The sequence below is a fragment of the Emys orbicularis genome, chromosome 21, assembly GCF_028017835.1.
Source record: "Emys orbicularis isolate rEmyOrb1 chromosome 21, rEmyOrb1.hap1, whole genome shotgun sequence".
In the NCBI taxonomy this organism is placed as follows: Eukaryota; Metazoa; Chordata; order Testudines; family Emydidae; genus Emys; species Emys orbicularis.
The window spans coordinates 10,044,977-10,066,684 of record NC_088703.1 but is presented as its reverse complement, the minus strand read 5'-3'; the positions used below and the strand labels follow the sequence as shown (position 1 = coordinate 10,066,684).

At 44.4% G+C, this 21,708-nt stretch overlaps 1 protein-coding gene across 1 annotated transcript; it reads left to right on the top strand.

Annotated features, from left to right (window-relative positions):
• Positions 1 to 1,109: 1,109 nt before the first annotated feature.
• On the top strand, positions 1,110 to 21,312 carry LOC135893256 (butyrophilin subfamily 3 member A1-like). The gene is made up of 10 exons (XM_065421057.1): positions 1,110 to 1,179; positions 3,826 to 4,173; positions 5,373 to 5,648; positions 7,257 to 7,358; positions 8,945 to 9,001; positions 10,545 to 10,571; positions 12,183 to 12,218; positions 14,694 to 14,705; positions 19,404 to 19,430; positions 20,210 to 21,312. The coding sequence occupies exons 1-10, from the start codon at positions 1,110 to 1,112 to the stop codon at positions 21,310 to 21,312; spliced, it is 2,058 nt and encodes a 685-aa protein (XP_065277129.1).
• Positions 21,313 to 21,708: the final 396 nt, after the last annotated feature.

The following is a 21,708-nucleotide window of genomic DNA, read 5'->3' as shown; positions in this document are numbered from 1 at the left end:
TCCTTTAGCTTTGAGCTTGTGTTGCTGGCTTGCATGCTACCCCAGCTCCTGCAGCATATGGCATAGGGGCATGAACTGGCATGTCTTGAGCATTACAGATGGCCCTTTGGGGTGATAGCTAGGAAAAACCCCAGAGCTGGCATAGAACTGGTCTCAGAATTAGGGAGTTGCAACCAACTCCTTTGTTCTCCCCACTGCCACATCACCAAAGTTTGTCCAGCTGGAACTGGGTGCAGCTAAGCATATGGTTATGCCACAGTCACTGGGTGTGACTACAGCTCAAGGGGACATGCATGAGCTAGCTTTAATCTCACTAGCTCAGTTCCTGGAGTGGAGCAGTGAAGCTGCAGCACCACCGGCTAGCCCTGGGAGTAATTATCCTGGGTTCTGGGCTGGTTCATGCAGCCTGGATTGAAGCTGCTGCAAGACTGGAGCTAGCGAGATTGAAGAGCTCACAGGCAATGACTGCAGCCTGGACATTCCCTGCGTCTCTGGCCCATTGTGCCTCAGGGAGAGTCAGTGCCTCCAGCAGCCCAGGGTGGGCGCTGTGTCACGCTTGAGCAGCAGTGGAGTTGCAATCACATGGCCGTGTCCTTCCTGAGCACTAGGACTAGGATAGTGAATGGCCCTTTCACCACAACAAAGGTTCCCACATGATCTCACCACACACATATTCACCCCCATGCTGGCAGGACACAGTGACAGCTTCCCATACTGTTCAGCTTTCCCTGCATCATACAGTGACACCAGAGTAAAAAAAAAAAAAAATTTAATGGAGATATCCTATCCCCTAGAACTCAAAGGGACCTTGAAAGGTCATTGAGTCCAGCCCCCTGCCTTCACTAGTAGGACCAAATACTGATTTTGCCCCAGATCCCTAAGTAGCCCCCTTAAGGGCTGAACTCACAACCCTGGGTTTAGCAGGCCAATGCTCAAACCACTGAGCTAGCCCTCCCCCCAGTGGGAAAGGAAGGAACAGCCTGGTGTATTTCAAGAGGGAATAATGTGAAATCATGTGTCTTTTATTTCTGAACATCTGTGTCTATTTTGATTGCTGCTCTCATTTCAGATCAACCCCTGTGACTCTTCGCACCTCAGCTACCAGAGGCATGGAGCTGCAGGGACAGCTCTCCAGCTGCTTGTTCTGTGCCATACTCCTAGCAACAATTCCCTTTTCAGGTAAAAGCATTGTCCATAAAACACATCTCTGCAGTACAGAATCCCTGGGGGGAGATGCTGAAACACTACTGCACAAAACCCCTGCTGGTATCTCTGTTTCAGCAGAGAGAAGGATTTTGTTTGTGTTACTGAGATACGAACAGGTGATTTACGAGGCATTTGGGGATCTGGTCCTGGAAGCATCTGGGTGCTCTCAGCTCCTACTGAGCTCGACATCTCACAGCAGGATCTCAGCACCTTGCAGTTTCAGAGCCGTTATTAGCCCTTGTTTCTCCAGTGAGTGCTGAGCTCATCATGGACCTGCGGTCAGTACGAGGTGGAGCTGTGCTATTTGTCAGCTCTGGCGATCTGCCCCAACTCTAGCCATCAGGGAAAGATGACCAGTGCAAAGCCCTTAGTGTAGAAAAGTAAAAACACAATTTGGCTTGGTTGAACTCATCCCAGCTTTAAACGACACACTGCACTACTGGAAATTGCATCTTGTTCTGCTTATATCTGGAGCAGGGGTGGCCAACCTGAGCCTGAGAAGGAGCCAGTATTTACCAATGAACATTGCCAAAGAGGCACAGTAATAGGTCAGCAGCCCCCCATCCTCTACCCCTCTCCAGTCCCGAGCGCCTCCCGCCCACCGGCAACCCCGCCAATCAGCGCCTCCCCGCAATCAGCTGTTTTAGTGTGCAGGAGGCTCTGGTGGGGAGGGGGGAGGAGCGAGGGCATGGCAGGCTCGGGGGAAGGGGCAGGGGCCTTGGGGGAAGGGGTGGAGTGGTGGCAGGACCTGGGGCAGAGCAGGGGGTTGAGCAGTGAGCACGCCACAGCACATTGGAAAGTTAGCATATGTAGCTCCAGCCTCGGAGTCATCGCCTATGCACGGAGCCGCATATTAACCTCTGAAGAGCCGCATGTGGCTTCGGAGCCACAGGTTGGTCCCCCTGATATGGAGGGTTGCGCTGGTGCCCCTGGTGGCTGATGGCTGGAATCAGGGCAAACAGAGGGTTGACATTTTCATTTGAAACTTTTTTTTTCAATAGGAAAATTCCTTTTCCCAACAATGACCATTTTCTTAAAATAATAATAATAATAATTTTATCATCCTTCAACAGACCTCTTTTTCCCCTTCCTCCATTCCCTCCTCTCATTTCCTATTTTATAACTGAAAAAGGAGAAAAGTGAGAAAACACACAGATGCTGCTTCCCCCTCCCCCCCAAAAAATCTTCTCTTTAATCAAAACATAGGGAAAATTTGAATTGTTTCACAAAGAAAAAACAGTTTTTTTCTACATTTCTTGAAACATATCTTCACGTTTTTCAACAAGCTCTCATAGGCCTGGAATCTTCCAGGGAGGCTCTTGTTAATTATTTGGCACATTTGATCTATTATACAATGTCTTGTACTCCAATGGTGCAATAACAAAACTGAACTTCATTGTTCTCTGACTCCCATCTGTCAGCCCAGCAGCTATGATGGGGGCTGAGTGACATCTTGCCACCACTTTCAGTCTTTAACCAGCTTCACGGCTTCGTTTGTCTTTAAAACTTTTCTTCCCAATGCATTCTCAGTCTTCCTCTATTTCTAGTTCCTTGCACTCTGGCATGTATCACCATACATGATATCCTTTTCAGGCCCATTCTGGACACATATCAAACCATCACAGTTATCCTTCTTGAATCTTCTGGAACCGGGTTGGTCCTTGCCTTACCCATTTTCTTATCACTTCACTTTTTATTTTCTGCAGTCTGGAAACTCTCAGTATTCCCCCCAGCCAGTTCATTTCTGCAGTTAATATCTTCCATTAGTTGGCTTTCCTCATACTCCAGCATTCCAACCTCCACAGCGTTAGCATCAACGCACTTGTCTCATACATACTGAGTTTCTTTGTTATAAACATGTCTTTAGCCTTCCAGATGTGGCAAAGTTTTCTGAATGCAGTAGCAGCTCGTCTGATTCTTCTTGTTATGTCATTTTCACAATTCCCATTCTTTGATACTTCTCATAAAGATACACTGTTTTTCCACTTCTTCTAGTTCTTTGTCTCTGACTTTGATCTTTACCTTTTCTTCTTGTCTTCTTCCAATTGCTATACTTTTTGTCTTCCCTGTGCTGATGCCTTGTCCAAAGTTTCTACTTTCCTGGTCTACCTTGTCAGTAATTCTCTGTAAATCCTCCTTCGTCAATGCTATGACATCAATGTCATCTGAGAAGCAAAGGTTTTTAATAATAAGAATAATCTTAGATCCTTATTACTCTTTAATTTATGAAGATAGATTCCTGTCTCACCACTTGGAATTCATGGCTATTACAGACACCATCAGTTTCATTCTGGACAAATCCTCAGGGTACGATTACACTGTAGCCGGAGGACTGATTGCAGCTAAGGTAGGAACACCTGTGCTAGCTTAAATCTAGCTAGCTTGGTTAAAAATACCACGGAAGACACAGCAGCATGAACCCCTGTGTGAGTTAGGAATGTGAGTATGTATCCAGACTTCCAGGAGGGCTTATACAGCTAAAGCCCATGCCACCATGTGTTCATTAGTCTTTTTAGCCAGGCTAGCTACATTCACGCAAGCACTGACATGTCTACTGAGCTGCAATCACACCTCCAATTGCAGCGTGGACACTCCCTCATTTAGGTTTGCTTCTTTCAGAGAGTTTTGAAGTCATCTCGTCCCCAGCTGTCACGGGGATCGTCAGCCAGGATGTGGTCTTACCGTGCCAGATCTCCACCAGGACGCAGCCGGACAATATGGAAGTGCAGTGGAAGAAAATTATTCAGACACATATAGAGAGTGTCTATGAATACAGAGCCCAGACAGGCCAGGATGTGCCAGGGCAGAAATACCAGGGCCGGACAGCACTGTTGAAGGATGGATTCACCGCTGGGAATGTGTCTTTAAAGCTGAAGAACGTCCAACCGGCTGATGGGGGAACGTACCGCTGCATTGTGAAGTCTAACGAGTGGATCGCTGATGCTGCAACTGAGCTTAAAATTGCAGGTTGGTGATTTCATTGGGTTGGGTCAGATTTTGCCTGTCCATGATGCAGATGTGCAGTGCGGAGTGGGTGCAACAAGCCTTGTCCCTCTCTGTGACGTGTATAAAGGTCAGGCAGAACTCCAGTGTCTGTCCCTCACGGTGCCCTGAGGGTGCTGAGCAGGAGGCAGACCCATAGCTCTGCCCCACATGAACCAGCCAGTGGAGCTGTGTACACCTAGGAGCTCTGGGGCAGGACAACTCCCCTCCGGCCCCTTACTCGAAAATGTGCCTGTATGGAGCAACTGAGCCCTAAATGCACAGAGTATGAAACACTGGGCCTGATTTTCAGTCACACCAAGGTCTCCTTATGCTGCTCTGGCAGTGTAAAGGGGTCTTAAAGTGGGCAGAAATGGTCCCCTGAGAATGGGCCCTGAGCAGGTCTCTGGCTGGCTTAATAGCTTTGCACCCACTCAGCACCCAGCCTCCAATAGAAGGGTAGATTGGGATGTGTTAGACACCTGGGCAGAGCACAATGCACCATGGATATCCTCTGCTAACCAGGGCCCATGGGGACCAGCTCCTCTAACTTACCCCAGGGGGCTGGGCAGGACTTACCTGGCCCCAGAATACAGAGAGAGTGAAGGTGGCTTAAAGCCCTTTCTCTCTTCCATCCTTGCCCCAAGTGCAGGGACTAGGGAGCTGAGAAGCAGGCCCAGCCCCCTGAAATCCCTATCCAAGGGCTTCTTTGCACTTCTGTGTAGACTCACACTACAACGACAGGAAGGGTTCTCCCATCACTGTAGTGAATCCATCTTCCCGAGAGGCGATAGTGAGGTTGACAGAAGAATTGTTGCATCAACTTAGTGCTGTCTATGCTGGGGTTAGGTCAACTTCACAGCATCCCTCAAGGATGTGAATTTTTCACTCCCCCAAGCAATGTAGCTGGGTCGACCTAACTTTTGAGTGTAGACCTGGCCTGAGTATTGGCATTGGCATGGGGGCATTTAAGAGGCCAGGCAGTCATACAACTTGCCATTTATTGTGAAGACTCGCCATGATCTGCAATCCCCTGGAGAAGCATGTGAAGAATTTCTTTGAACTCCAATAGGAAAAACACAGAAATTGGGACAGTGCCCTGAGTTAAAAATAAAACCATAACAATGGGACAATGCTGTTTCCCTGAAGATAGTCCCTTCCGAATCTTTCTCTTCTTGTTTTAGCTGTTGCCTCCGTGTCCATCGATGTGCTGGGTCCCCAGGGCCAGGGGATTGACCTAGCCTGCAGGTCAACAGGTTGGTTCCCTAAACCTGAACTCCTCTGGGTTACAAAGGGTGGGCAGGATCTGAAGCCTGTGACCAAAATGGAGCAGGATCATGAACTTCTGTTCAGTGTTCTCAGCCGCGTCACAATCCTAGGAGAGGAAACTGGAGAAATCAGCTGTGTTATGCAGAACAGCCTGCTGAAAACAGAGAAGAAATCTGTCATTCTCCTCTCAGGTGAGTCCTCTGCACCATGCTTTAACCTTGGAGCTGCTTCTCTGTCCATCAGACTCTAGTGCTGTATTATCGAGATAAGAATGTGGCAGAACGGAGCTTCCCACCTAACTCAAAAGGATGCTGCCCTAAAACTGTTAGAAGGGCCTTATTGTGTTAGGTGCTGTACAGATAATTAACTAGACAGTTACTGCCTCAGAGAGCTCACAGGGTAGGATTAGAACCGGAAGAAACATGCAAAAGGGTGAGCTGGGTGGAAAAGGCAACAAGAAAAGATTTTGCCTGCACTGTGACTTAGTGGACAAAGCACCGGAGATGTGGGTTCTGTTCCCAGCTCTGCCACTGGCCTGCTGGGTGACCTTGGGCAAGTTGCTTTCCCTCCTGGTGCCTCAGACAATGATGTTGCTCTCCTTTGAGATCCACTGATAAAATACACTATGTAAGAGCTAGAGATGATTATTACAAATAATCAGTTGTCTCAGCTCACTACCTGTCTCACTGTTCTGGTGGCTTATTAGAACTTGGATAAATTAACCGGTTGTTTAACAGCAATAGGAGACCCACTTCTAAATTTTTATTCTCACAAGGCATCTCTCTCTAAATCTGACTCCCATTCACTTGTGTGTGCGCAAACCAGCAATGGAGACTGGACAGCTTCAGACTCCAAACTGATGTGAAATAACAGCCAGTCAAATATGTCAAGAATCACTATATTGATGTACAGTTCCCCCAGTGCTGAAGGCCGAAACAAGGCTTATGAACCACATTAGCCTTACATAAGACCAAGAGGTCTTGAGCTGATCACCTACTCTGGGGTGAATTTTACCTCTGAAGAACGTGCAGGGATGTTCATTGATCACTCAGGGCAGTGACTGAAACTGATTGTCTTGATCTTGGCGTGTGAAATCTAGAATCAGTGGGCCAAATCCTCAGATGGTGTAAATGGTGGTAGTTCTACTGACTGCAGTAAAGCTGTGCTCAGTACACTAAATGAGGATCTGACTCCAATGGAGAGTGACTGATTTACATCAGCTGGGAATCTGGTCCAGTGTCTTTATCATTGCCCAAAATTGCTGAGGATCCAGGACCAGATTGCGATGCTCTCACTGACACTGAATAGTACAATAATATGAAGTTAGTCCCATTGGTTTGAAAGAGTAAGATTCAATTTACTGTGAGTAAGGTGCGATAAGCTGGTCTACAGAAAACAGGCAGTACAAGAGCAGGAGTGACTCTGGGATATCCAATCTGGTAGCTCTTGCTCAAGAGGTAGATTATCAACTAGTTTAAATCAATGGCAATTTACACCAGTTCTGGGTCTAGCTGATACTCTGTACTGCAAAACCAGTAGGGTGACCAGATGAAGGAAAGAAAATATCGGGACACATTGTGAGGGGGAGTGCCCGCCGGCGGAGCAAAAAAAACCCAGTGCTGCCGGCGAATATCGGGACAAACCCTGAAATATTGGGACAAACCCCGAAATATCGGGACGTCTGGTCACCCTAAAAACTCCAGAGCTTCACACATCCATGGAGCCTGACTCATTGTTCCTAAGTATGGAGAAGAGACACATGTTTCCAGGATGACGTTTTTTATATATTGTTTTCCAAGGTGATATTTTCCCTCGTGATCCCCCATGGCTTGCTGCATTCTGGGTGTTATTTACTTTAAACCTTCTTGCGATTGGTGCCTGTGCTGTTTTGGGATATAAAGGTAAGTGCATTATCTGCATGTTTAAAGTCCATCCACAAAGGGGGAAGTAATAATCACAAAATTATAATCAATTTCAACCCAAACATCAAACTAAATTGAACTACTGTTTATTGGTGCTTAGAAAGACTTCAAGATTTTATTTTATTTATGTTTGTTCATCTCTGATTAACATCTAGCACCAGAAGAAGAAATTTTAAAAATTGTCTGTTCTGGTATTTTGAAAAGGACTAAGGAGGTTATTTTACCTCTTTATTTGGCACTGGTGCTACCACTGCTAGATTCCTATGTCCAGTTCTGGTGCCCTCAATTCAAGGATGTTGGTAAACTGGAGACAATGTGGGAAGAGCCACAAGAATAATTAGAGGATTAGAAAATATCCCTTATATGGATAGACTCCAGGAGCTCAACCTGTTTAGTTTAACAAAGAGAAGGTTAAGGGGTAACTTGATTGCACATTCTATAACCTCCATGGGGAACAAATATTTGACGATGGGCTCTTCAGTCTAGCAGAGAAAGGTACAACAAAACTGAATAATTTGAAGATTAAGCTACACAAATTCAGACTGGAAATAGAGCATACATTTTTTAACAGTGAGAGTGATTAACCACTAGAACAATTTACCAAGGGTTGTGGTGGATCCTCCATCACTGGAAATTTATAAATCAAGACTGGGTGGTTTTTTTTTCTAAAAGATCTGCTCCAGTTTAAACAGGACATTTTGGGGGGAAGTTCTAAGGCCTGTGTTATACAGGAGGTCAGACTAGATGATCACAGTGATCATTTCTGGCTTTATAATCTATGAATTTCATATTGAATTAAAATTAGAGAGAAGTAGCACAATCTTGCAGCCTGATCCTGGGGGGAAAAAAACCAAAAACTATTGTGCATAGTTCTTGCTACCATGGATAGTCCAATTAACTTCAATGATATTACTCACAGTAGTAAGCATTAGACTCATGAATGAAGCTCATCAGATTTTTTTTAATTAATTGCTTTCATCAAAATATGGTTCTTTTTAAAATGGATTATTTTTACAAAAACATTTCAGAATTTTCCAATTTCCAATTTTCAGATGAATCTTTAAATGATTAAACCTAGCCTGTTATTTGTTTTGTTTTTTCAATTTTTCGCCATTTTAAAATTTTATTTAAGGTATTTATTTATATACCAGTTTTGATTGGTTACTGAGACATATGGTACATTTATTTTAATATTGTAAAATTTCATATTAAAATACTTCTGCATCTGACCACAAAACAATTTTGTTCAGAAAGTATTTTGATAGAAAATATGGAAAAAAAATTAAAAAATAACTCCTATAAAACATAGCAGAATGGAAAAATGTTCTCATATTTGCCAAAATGTCAGTTATATATTTTTATGTTTTTCAACCAGCTCCAAATACAGCTTCCTCTGTATTTAAATTCTTCCTTCTGCCAACCATGTATAGTATGACAAATGTACACTCTATTTATATTTTCTAACTGAATAACTCAAGAACTTTGGTGAACACCTATTTATTGGATTGTTTGGACACCCAAAAATTTACTTAAATAACCAAAATCTTTGATTCTTAATCTTATAGCAAAGCAGAAGTTTTCTCAGAAAAAATCAGAAGAAAAAGATAGTTTATTAAAAAAGGGTAATGTATTTCTCTTTCTTAAGTTATGTTTAATATGTTCATACTCAGTTTTGACATCTGTGTTTTAACAGGAATGAATCTTTCTTGCATGAAACACTTGATCTCCTACCATTGTTTAAAGCTTTTAATTAAGTTATTAAACAAGACAATTCATTTTTAATATCTATTTTGCTCATAAATTTAATCAAATGTCTATTTCTTCCTGGGAAATCTGTCTCCATTGCTGTTTACATGTTACGGGGTAAGGCCTGTGCATCCTAACAGCTTCTCTTAAATGTCCTGTGACATCAAATCAATGTCATTAAACCAGAATGTCATTACATTGATCTCAAGGTGCCTGTGTAAATATACTTATGTCACACGCCATCTATGATATTTCCTCCTCTTTCTCTATCTCCACCTATTTTCACCCCTTGCTTTGTTAGATCTGTTTTATGGGCAGGTCCTGCAAAACTTTATTTACCACAATGCCACACTCCCACTATGAAATCAGAGTTCTTGAGCAGTATTCCCAGAAGCACAAAAGGGGAAGGATAATGTATCCCAACCCTGGGAAAGGGACAAAGTTCAGTGGACATACATGGGGTAATCTTACTACCATTGAGTTTGATGGGCGTTTTGCTACTCACCTTAATGAGACAGGATGTCACCCACAGACAGTACATAATAATCGCTGCCTCCCCAGAGGCCTTGTGGTGCAGTGTAATGTAGGACTTGAGTGGCCTCGATTCTGTTCTTGGCTGTGCCACTAGTTTGATGACTGACCTTGGGCATGTCACATCACCGCTCTGTACCTCAGTTTCCCCAACTGTAAAATGGGAATAATAACACTCCCCTCCATCGTAAAGCACTTTGGAACCTAAAGATGAAAAGCACCAGATAAGAGCTAGGTATTATTTTTATTGCCTTCAGGATCCAGCTGTGCTCCCTAGCCACAGAGTCAGGCTAGGCCACCAAGCTCGGCTTTTCCTGCCATAGCCCCAGGGTTTAGTCCTGAATGTGGAACAAACAGCCAAAATGAGAGGTATGGTTCAGAAGCAGAAAGCTTGAGACAGATTTCAATACAGAGAGATTAAGATGCTACAGTTACAGGGCAGCTGCACCTTTGACCCCTCTATAAGCTGTTGTGGCTGTACCTTTTCAAATGACAGACCCGGTGTCTTCACTCCTCTCAGGCCAGAATACCGTGATTCTCCCACTCACAGACCAAGTCCCATGGCTACAGCTCCTTGCTTACAATTAGTGTTTCCTTAGTGGGTCCAACTGGGTTTGGCCCCTGCAAGAGAATTCCCTCCGGGAACTGTGATCAGTATGAAAATGCAAAGACTCCACACAGCTCCTTCAAAACCACGTATTGTTTGTTTACCCATAGGAAGATAGCATTCAGAGAGAGACAAATAGAGTCAGAGATGAGTGATGTAACTGGTAACTTTCCTATTAAACATAACCTCCAAGAACATTCTGTGAGGTGTTTTGCATCAACTGTATATTACAAATCATTACATAGTTGTATAGTAACATGCCATTCTCTTTCATGGTGCAGATGGAGAGATGAAGACCTTGGAATCAGGTACAGTAAAAATTACTTTCACGATGGAAAATTTCAGATATGGGTTTTCACACTATGATTAAATAGAAACAATGAGACTTAAATACTGTGACATGTATCACAGACAGTGCAAGAGAGTGCAGGAGACTCTGGGGTAGGTACCAGGAGAACCATGGCTGTAATTCTGGTTCTGCCATTAACTCCCTATGTGACCTCACACAAGTCGCTTACTCTTCCTGCCACAGCTTCTCCATCTCTAAATAGGGATAATACTACTCATCTGCTTCCAAGGAATGTTGTGAGGATTTGTTTGTAAAGTCAGATAGGTGCAATTTCTTCCTATGCAAAGAGCCAGCGCAAGACCTACATGCCACTCAAAATAGGACTTAAGCGAAACTTAAGTGATGTAAGTGATGTATAGGCATCATGTGGGCCCTCTACACTGGGTTAATTTCATCCTAGATAAGTATTATAAAGGCTTGTCTACACTTACATTTTATAGCACTCTAACTTGCTGGCTCAGGGGGGTGAAAAATCACCCCCCTGAGGACAGCAAGTTTGAGCACTGTAAAGTGCTAGTGTGGACAGGCTTCTAGCGCTCAGAGCTATTACCTTTGCAGGAGCACTCCCGCGGCAGCACTTTGAATTCTGTAGTGTAGACTTAGTCTTAGCATAAGAAACCACCTGCCGTTTGCAAGAGCAAAGAAAAGCATCTGACAGGAGAACAAGCATCTAGCACTGTTCATTATTATTAACATTACTGTGTATTAACTGTAGTCTTTTAAAAGCACCTCCAATAAAAGAAATTAATTGGAAATCTTTCTTTGCAACTAAATCCACTTAGCCTTTCCTATCACAGACTAGCTTACCTGGGAAATCAATGCTACACATATATTCCACTTCAGTGGAGGGAAAAAAGGAAGCAAACAAATCCCTAAATTAAAAATTAGGCAGTGTTCAAACTTTTACATGTAAATAGGTCATGGTCTCATCTACATTAGAAAAAGTTTTGCCAGTATAGCAATCTAGTGGCTAAAGGTGTGATATTTTATGAGATTGCTGTTAGTGTAGATGCAGTTATATTGGCAAAAATAGTGCTTTTGCTGGTATAGCTTATTTTACTTGCTGAACCACAGTAAGCTACATTTTTCTTTTTGCCAGCATAACTAGGGCTTTTGCTGGAATAACAATGTAAAAATATCACTCCCCTCATTGATATTGCTGTACCAGCAAATTACTCTAGATCTGCCCTATATGCGGTTATGTCTACACTAGAAATGCTACAGTAGCAGAAGGGGTTCTACCGTCACTGTAGTAAATCAACCTCTCTGAGAGGCAGCAGCTAGATCAATGGAAGAATTCTTCTGTCAAACTAGCACTGTCTTAGTTCAGCTTAGTTCAGCTTGACTGTATCTCTTAGGAGTGTGAATTTTTCACATACTTGAGTGACACAGCTGGGTCAACTCAACTGTCTAGTGTAGGCCACCCTTAAATGTGGTTGTTTACCACTTTTATTGGGATCATTATTTTTGCCTTTTTCTATCCAGAGAATCAGTATATGCATTTCTCAGGATGAGCTGAAATTTCTGTTTTAAAATATCAAACTGGTAATCAAAGCTTTTTCTTTTACAGACTGTCAGGAGCTACGGGAAACACTTGGTAGGGTTTGTTTTATGGTACAGAATTAATAAGCAACTATAACTATACAGTATAGATTGAATTATGGGTAATTTGGAAACACAGGTATGTAAGGGGATTTTAGGGATATTATCAAAAAACATCAAGAAGTCCAGTGGTACCTTAGAGACTAACAAATTTATGTGGGCATAAGCTCATTGTCAGTGAGTAATATTGAGTATCAACAGACCTTAGAGATAAATTATGCAGTAAGCTTGCTAACAGTTTATATTTCCCCCCCTATGTCCTTACTCTCAATGTGTGATCTAAAAACTAATTAAAAAGTTTCAGCTTGATGACTATAACTAATAATATCATTAAAACTACTGAACTGAGTTCCTTCAGATTTACTTTAGTAACTCCTCAACATCAAGCTATGTTTAAAGATTGTATTCACTGTTGTGGCAAGGCACCTCCTTCACCTCACTGGACTCTGCACTTTCCCATTTGGTGACGGGAGGGCTGGGGAGAGGGATCCTCACTCCAGACAGACGGTGTTTTGGAGTTTATTTCTCCTGTTAGGCCTCAGGGAAAGCCCAAGGTATGCTCTTGCACCAAACAAAAGAAACAAATTCACAACATAAACCAAAGGGGAATGCCCTTCCCTACCCCCTTTCTGGTAGAAGATAGGATGGTCTTTGTTATTGGCCCCAGTGTGGCCCATCCTTCCCCTAAACAGGCAATCAGGTAGAGGGACACAACCTTCCACCCTGGAGAAGTATTTATCCTTGCTATCATTAGCCAGCACAGCTTGTCTCCCCTCCCTCAGTCACCAAAAGAGTAGTGTTCAAAGCAGGGACAACTCGTGGGAGGGACGAATTGGGTCACGTGATGCCTCGCACATCAGCGCAGCCCCCGCTGATCCCTCCCCTTTTTTTGCAGTGGCCCATGCAGCCCTCCCCCCACTTTTCCAGTGGTGCCCCCCCCCCAGACCCTGGTGGCACAATGGGCTGCTGGTTCAAAGGTCTCAGGTAGCCTTTAATTGGACTCAGGTTTCCCTAGTTGACCTGAGGTAACCCTTTTTCAGTTTATAGGGAAAAAGGGCCTTTATCATTCTAGGGGTAATACAGCTGCCTTCCATCACCCTCTTACAGTTGTCCAGCTTGACTTTGTCACACTGTACTGTCATTTGTTGTATGTAGGAAATCCCATTTGTATTAAAAAACATGTTATTAATTGATAAACAATTTATAATCATGTAAAGGGAGTCCGTATTTTAAAGCTAGAGCACCAGAAGAAGAGCAAAACTTTAGCCTTCGGCTTTAATTCCGCATTACCTGTCTTTTAAGTGCCTGATTTCTCAATCACACCATTGCAATCATGATGATGATATTTGTACTGAATATTTTATATAACTTGCATATAATTATAGCATCCATCATCATGGCATCGGGGTGCATTAAAGTATATTAAAAAAAATATCTTCTGTCCTTTTAGCTGCCCATTTATGATAAACCAATTCACAATAAATCTGTCTCTGAAGAAAATAGCAATAAATATTGTCAAGGGCAAAATTAGCTATTGAGCAAATTTTACATTTTCTGTGCCAAAGGCATTGCTTTCACCACTATTACCCCAGGGGAGCTGTCTAAATTTGGTAGACTCTCCCCAATCCACCTGTTGGAGGAAGGTCTCTCTCTCTTAACAGAAAAATAATCTGAGGAATAGCCCAGCTCCAAGCACAGCCACAGAAAATTCAGGGGAAAATGTCACCTTTTCCCTCCCCTTGGAGAGGAGCAGAATTTAGAGGACACTGTCAAACTACAGGGGTTGAAATGGGAAAACAAAAAGCAGTGATGCTCTTCAGAGCTCCAGTCACTTGGGGCAAATTGATGATTTGTGTGATAATGGCTAAAGCTGTAGAAACAGTTAAAAAATGCATTTCTTCTGGATCTCTAGTTCCCTCACCTGTGCTCTTACCATCTCTCCTTGGACTACACCTACTATACCAAGAGTCTGAGCAGTCAATGGAGATGAGCTACAGCAAGAACTGAAACTTTAACTGTATATAATAACACTATCATAGATTTTCCTTTTGTTTTTCCCTGTAATGTGTTTCAAGCAGCATTTGTCTCTTGTTTCAAAGTAGCAGCTGTGTTAGTCTGTATCCGCAAAAAGGACAGGAGTACTTGTGGCACCTTAGAGACTAACAAATTTATGTGAGCATAAGCTTTTGTGGGCTACAGCCTACTTCATCGGATGCATAGAATGGAACATACAGTGAGGAGATATATATACACATACAGAGAGCATGAAAAGGTGGGAGTTGTCTTTTGCTCACTCCCATGAGATTTTCAATGGGCAGGGACAATCTAAACCTCAGTTTGAAAATCTACATATGTGCTGTATGAAAACTAAATTAATTTAGTCTTATTTTTCCTACACTTATGGAATCATCCAGTAAACGAAGCCCTTTACTCTAATAAAAGTAAATAATACCAGATCTTTCCATTTCAGGCGGAACAGCCACAGAACTAGGTAAGTCAGGAAATGTTTTGCTTCTGGTCTTTTTATATATAACATGGTGGTCAGCAGCAGCAGGGTTTGAAGTAGGGTTGCCAACTTTCTGACCAAACAAAATCAAACACCGTTTCCCCAGCTCTTCTGAGGCCCCACCCTGGTCACTCCATCCCCCCTCCCTCTGTTGCTTGCTCTCCCTCACCCTTACTCACTCACTCATTTTCACCGGGCTGGGGAGGGTCCCTTTTCAACCAGGTGTTCGGCTGAAAACTAGACACCTGGCCACCCTACTTTGAAACTGGAGTTTCATGCAGAAGCTAAAAGACCTAGTTCCGTAACCAAGCCGCTTACAGGCTTATAAAGTTCTAGGTGACTTAGCCTGTTCTCTCAGTCCTGCAATGCTAGCAACAGAGTGGCCCCAGCAAACCGGGCTCTAGAGAGTCAAGAGCCTGCCCCTCGCTTCTTGGGGGACTTTGGGTAAGCCACTCCTGGTTTCTGGGTTTCAGATTCCTCAATGGGAAACATAGACTGTGATATTGGCTGAGTAGAAATTTAGGGCCTTGTGGGGTGGTTCTACTTACAAAAGAGATAAATGACCCAGAGTCTAGGTAATACCAACTGTAATCTATTTAATTACAGAAATATACACAAGTCCTGCTATTTCTCTGATTAGCAATGTGAACATAGAGCACGCTGGCCTTTGCCAAAATCCCACTTCACACACTTCAGAAACTGCTATCCTTCGACCTCTGCTTCCTCATCTGGGTCACATACAACTGATGCTGCTTATTCACTGCATAGAATCATGGAATCATAGAATATTAGGATTGGAAGGGGCCGCTGGAGGTCATCTAGTCCAACCCCCTGCTCAAAGCAGGACCAACACCAACTAAATCATCCCAGCCAAAGTTTTGTCAAGCCAGGCTTTAAAAACCTCTAAGGATGGAGATTCTACCACCTCCCTAGGTAACCCATTCCAGTGCTTCACCACCCTCCTAGTGAAACAGTGTTTCCTAATATCCAACCTAGACCTCCCCCACTGCAACTTGAGACCATTGCTCCTTTTTCTGTCTTCTGCCACCACTGAGAACAGCCGAGATCCATCCTCTTTGGAACCCCACTTCAGGTAGCTGAAGGCTGCTATAAAATCCCCCTTCACTCTTGTCTTCTGCAGACTAAATAAGCCCAGTGCCCTCAGCCTCTCCTTGTAAGTCATGTGCCCCAGCCCCCTAATCATTTTTGTTGCCCTCCACTGGACACTCTCCAATTTGTCCACATCCTTTCTGTAATGGGGGGCCCAAAACTGAATGCAATACTCCAAGTGTGGCCTCACCAGTGCTGAATAGAGGGGAATAATCACTTCCCTCTATCTGCCGGAAATGCTCCTATTAATGCAGCCCAATATGCCTTTCGCCTTCTTGGAAACTAGGGCACACTGCTGACTCATATCCAACTTCTCGTCCCCTGTAATCCCCAGGTCCTTTTCTGCAGAACTGCTGCTTAGCCACTCGGTCCCCAGCCTGTAACAGTGAATGGGATTCTTCTGTCCTAAGTGCAGGAGTCTGCACTTGTCCCTGTTGAACCTCATCAGATTTCTTTTGGTCCAATCCTCCAATTTGTCTAGGTCACTCTGGACACTATCCCTACCCTCCAGCGTATCTACCTCTCCCCACAACTTAGTGTCATCTGCAAACTTACTGAGGGTAAAATTCATTCCATCATCCAGATCATTATTAAAGATGTTGAACAAAACCAGCCCCAGAACTGACCCCTGGGGCACTCCGCTTGATATAGAACCATTGATCACTACCTGTTGAGCCTGACAATCTAGCTAGCTTTCTATCCACCTTATAGTCCATTCATCCAGTCCATACTTCTTTAACTTGCTGGCAAGGATACTGCGGGAGACCGTATCAAAAGCTTTGCTAAAGTCAAGATATATCACATTCACCGCTTTCCCCATATCCACAGAGCCAGTTACCTCGTCAGAGAAGGCAATCAGGTTGGTCAGGCATGACTTGCCCTTGGTGAATCCATGTTGACTGTTCCTGATCACCTTCCTCACCTCCAAGTGCTTCAAAATGGATTCCTTGAGGATCTGCTCCATGATTTTGCCAAGGACTGAAGTGAGGCTGACCGGTCTGTAGTTCCCCGCCTTCACCTTCTTCCCTTTTTTAAAGATGGGCACTATATTTGCCTTTTTCCAATCATCTGGGACCTCCCCTGCTTGCCACGAGTTTTCAAAGATAATGGCCAATGGCTCTGCAATCACATCAGCCAACTCCCTCAGCACCCTTGGATGCATTAGATCTGGACCCATGGACATATGCATGTTCAGCTTTTCTAAATAGTCCTTAACATGTTCTTTCACCACTGAGGACTGCTCACCTCCTCCCCGTACTGTATTGCTAGGTGCAGCAGTCTGGGAGCTGATCTTGTCTGTGAAGACCGAGGCAAAAAAAGCATTGAGTACTTCAGCTTTTTCCACATCATGTGTCACTAGGTTGCCTCCCCCATTCAGTAAGGGTCCCACACTTTCCCTGACCTTCTTCTTGTTGCTAACATACCCGTAGAAACCCTTCTTGTTACCCTTCACATCCCTTGCTAGCTGCAACTCCAACTGTATTTTGGCCTTCCTGATTACACCCCTGCATGCTCCAGCAATATTTTTATACTCCTCCCTAGTCATCTGTTCAAGTTTCCACTTCTTGTAAACTTCTTTTTTGAGTTTAAGCTCACCGAAGATTTCACTGTTAAGCCAAGCTGGTCGACTGCCATATTTGCTATTCTTTCTGCAGTTCGGGATGGTTTGTTCCTGCACCCTCAAAAAGACTTCTTTAAAATACAGCCAGCTTTTCTGCACTCCTTTCCCCTTCATATTAGCCTCACAGGGGATACTGCCCATCAGTTCCCTAAGGGAGTCAAAGTCTGCTTTTCTGAAGTCTAGGGTCCATATTTTTGCAACTCTCCTTTCTTCCTTTTGTCAGGATCCTGAACTCAACCATCTCACGGTCACTGCTGCCCAGGTTGCCACCCACTTCTACTTCCCCTACCAATTCTTCCCTGTTTGTAAGCAGCAGGTCAAGAGGAGCATGGCCCCTAGTTGGTTCCGCCAGCACTTGTACCAGGAAGTTGTCCCCAACACTCTTCAAAAACTTACTGGATTGTCTGTGTGATTCTGTATTGCTCTTCCAGCAGATATCAGGGTGATTGAAGACGCCCATTAGAATCAGGGCCTGTGATCTGGAAACTTCAGTTAGTTGTCCGAAGAAAGCCTCGTCTATCTCATCCTTCTGATCTGGTGGTCTATTGCAGATGCCCACCACAACATCACCCTTGTTGCTCTTGCCTCTAAACTTAACCCAAAAACTCTCAACAGGCTTTTCTCCAGTTTCATACTGGAGCTCTGAGCAATCATACCACTCTCTTACATACAATGCAACTCCTCCACCTTTTCTCCTACACCTGTCCTTCCTGAACAGTGTATACCTATCCATGACAGTGTTCCAGTCATGAACTGCCCCACCAAGTTTCTGTTATTCTAATCACATCCTTGATTGTGCCAGGACTTCTAATTCTTCCTGCTTGTTTCCCAGGCTTCTTGTGTTCGTGTACATGCACCTTGGGTAACTAGCCAATTGCCCTACTTTCTCAGTATGAATCAGGAGGCTTCCCATCTTGTACCCTCTGTGAGGAACTGGGACTGTTCTTACTGTGGTCTTTGAATGCTGACAGGGGAGTGTGGCTAGGATAGTCTGCATTGGGGGATGGGAGACTGACCGACGGAGAATACCTGAGCATGTAACATGAGAACCCAGGAAGGTGTTAGAGGCCAGACTAGGTGACACCTTTGCCCGGGAAACTGAAAAAAGGCTGGGGGGAGTTTTCAGGAGCTGGCTAGTGAGATGGCTGGGAGGCAGACGGGGCTCTGACCTCCCAAGGGGGCTGGGGCGCCCTGGGAGCCCAAGATGGACCTAACTGAGGGGGGGGGTCCTGTTGTCTGTGCCTGCAAGACCTGTCTTGGACTGTATTCCTGTCGTCTAAATAAACCTTCTGCTTTACTGGCTGGCTGAGAGTCATGGTGAATCACAGGAAGCCGGGGGTGCAGGGCCTTGTGTCCCCCCACACTCCGCGACACCCTCCTCCCTGTGTTTCCTCCCAGTATCCCACTTCCCCACTTACCTCTGGGCTTAGGTCACTGTCCCCTTGCGAACCTAGATTAAAGCCCTCCTCACTAGCACTGCAACTGCTTAAACACACAGCCTCTGTGTTTCCATCTGAGGAGACCCCATTAGAGCTACACTCTGACCATGTGGCTTGTCGGCGCTTTTGGACATTAGCCCCCTCCTTTGTGATTGGCTGTTTTGCACTACTGAAGAATTGTTCCTACTGTTGCACACAAACGTTTTAGCCTGTTTCCCCCGTCTCAGTTATTTTAACAAGCTCCATGGCTGTCTTGCCTCCAAGACCCCAATGGCAGACTGTCAGCACCTTCTTCACTTTCCCTTATACAGTACTTTGAGATATACAGATGAAAAACATAACATAAGAGCTAAAGTAGTATTATAATCATAGGCTGGTTCTGAAACCCTTATCCATTGCAAGTATTCTCACTGGAGTCAATGGGACTTTTCCAGAGTAAGGACTGGAGAAATTGGCCAAATCTGAATTCTCACAGTCTTGAGTTCCATTTACTTGGTGATTCTTCTTTTGCAGATTTCAGGAGGGCTCGGAGCTACATGGGTGAGTTTAACTCTGTAATTAGACTGCCTTCTTATAAGGGCTATTTTTCCAGACCCTGAGGCAGCAGGAGGTGGCAATGATATGAAGGATAGAGGGACATAAAGTTTTGATATGAAGGCAGGATGTATGTTAATGGCAGATACTAACATTTGGAGGGAATCTTATATATTTGATTCATGTAGACAAAAAGCTGGTATTTGTATGTCAATCAAATATGAGTTGTATATTTATGTTCTTTTTAATCAAATGAGTGGGATCTATTGATAATTGTGCAGCTCCTACAGCCCAGACCCAGTGCTTTTCATTCACTAAAATTAAGAAAATAAGTTTCAAGTATATCCCTAATGTGGGATGCCACTATCTTGATTTAGGAAGTAAAGCCTGGAATCTATTTTCCCATCACAAATAAAAGAGGGGAAATCGTTACTTAACATATTTGCTTTAACATTACAAGCTATTTCTTTTCTCCTCAGGACTTCCTTTGATTTTGAGATTTGATTCTCTTGTGGCTAATGAGGTTATTCTAGTCCTACTGCTGCAGGATCATGCGGTCACGTATTGACCCATGGCTAAAGGGGTTGTTCTAGTCCCTCTCCTAAGAGACCATGGGATCCCTGACTGACCTATAGCTAATCATGTCATTCTGGTCCCCCCTTGTGGAATTGGGGGGTCCCTGACTGACACGTGGTTAATGGGGTTGTTCTGATCCCTCTCCTGTAAGAGAAGGGATTTTGTGACTGACCCATGGCTAACTGGGTTATTTTGGTCTCTCTTTCCAGTTCCCATCACCCTGGATCTGAGTTGTGAACACCCTGAACTCACCATGTCTGCAGATGGCAGAACAGTCCAACACAACCCTTCTTCTCTAGGGCTGGCTGCTCCCTCCAGGGCCTTGATTGCTGTGGGGAAGAAGGGGTTTGTGGCCAGGAGGAAGGATCCTGGTGGGGAGGGCGGGGTTTGCAGGTGGTACTGGGAGGTGGAGGTGGGGGACAGCCTGGACTGGGAGCTGGGGGTGCTGAGTGAGACTGCGATGGACAGAGTGAGACAGGAAAGGTTGGAGAGACCCCCTGAGGAGGGGTGCTGGGCTCTGAGGAGATCTGGGGAGCAGTATCACCCCGAGGAGGCTGACACTGTGATCCAGAAATGGGATGGGAAGCTGACAGTAGTTGGGGTGTATCTGGATCTAGAAGTGGGGAGTCTTTCATTTTATGGTGTCAGTGCAATGGCCCTTATCCTGGAGATTCCTGTGGAAGTGTCTGAGAGATTGTTCCCATTCCTCAGCCCTGGTCACGCTGCAGGGAGGGACCAGGGGAAACCCCTGAGCATCTGCCCCCCCAGTGACTGGGATTTCTGCCAGAAATTAGCAGTCACTGGGTCTGTTAGACAGGGAGCTTCCACAAGCACAACACAGTCCCTTGCCTCTGACAAAGGGGACAGGGCAGGAAACAAGATAGGGGCACCTGCAACAGGAGAAACAGCCCCAGCCACTGAACACCACTCTGCTCCTGAAGACCAGGATGTGGAAGGAAAAAGAATTGGGTCATCTATGCTCAAAAAATTTCAAAATCTCTTCCCCATCCCGAAAATTGGAAAGGGGAATAAAACAGAGCAAGAGCATCTGTCAGCAAAAAGGGGGGAAGAAAAACCAACCCCCAAGATCTCAAAAGCCCTCCAGCAGGACAAAGTGAGTCAGAAAGAGAAAAACACTCAGAACTTGAATCCAGGGCGGATCTCTCAGATTTCAGAGTCAGAAACTATGACAGGGGAATCAGATCCAAACAGTAACACGTTGGAAAGAACCTCGTCTCAAATTGAGTCTGGAAATGGTGACTCTTCTGATATTTCCTTCTCCTTGAACTTAAAGGATAACTGCAGCGATTAGTGATCATGATTTAAAACTCACACTAGTTAAATAGGATGGTGTTAACTGGAAGGCACTATGCTAATGCTACTGTTAAGGTTAGGAATTTAAATACATAGAACTCAGGAAATGCAGAAGGGAAGGTTCTTACAGTAACATTAACTCTGCTGCTGCTACCCTTATTCAGTTTAATACTCAGAGTGAGTGGATGGTAAAATGAAGCCCTCACTGTGTAGGACCAGAGTCTGATATGTGCAATAGCACCTTATTACAACATCAGTCCTATTACTTCAGTGAGACCACTCCTGGAGTAAGGTACTATGCAGCATGAATAGACACCAGACTCAGGCCAATCATAAACAGTGTGGCCACCTTTGCCTTTTGCACTTCCTGACTTTTGTCCATTCACATACCCAG

Coding starts and splice junctions, on each gene's coding strand:
- LOC135893256 (XM_065421057.1), top strand. CDS start 1,110: ATGGAGCTGCAGGGACAGCTCTCCAGCTGCTTGTTCTGTGCCATACTC. Junction 1,180..3,825: donor AGCAACAATTCCCTTTTCAG/GTAAAAGCATTG, acceptor TGCTTCTTTCAG/AGAGTTTTGAAGTCATCTCG. Junction 5,649..7,256: donor ATCTGTCATTCTCCTCTCAG/GTGAGTCCTCTG, acceptor TTGTTTTCCAAG/GTGATATTTTCCCTCGTGAT.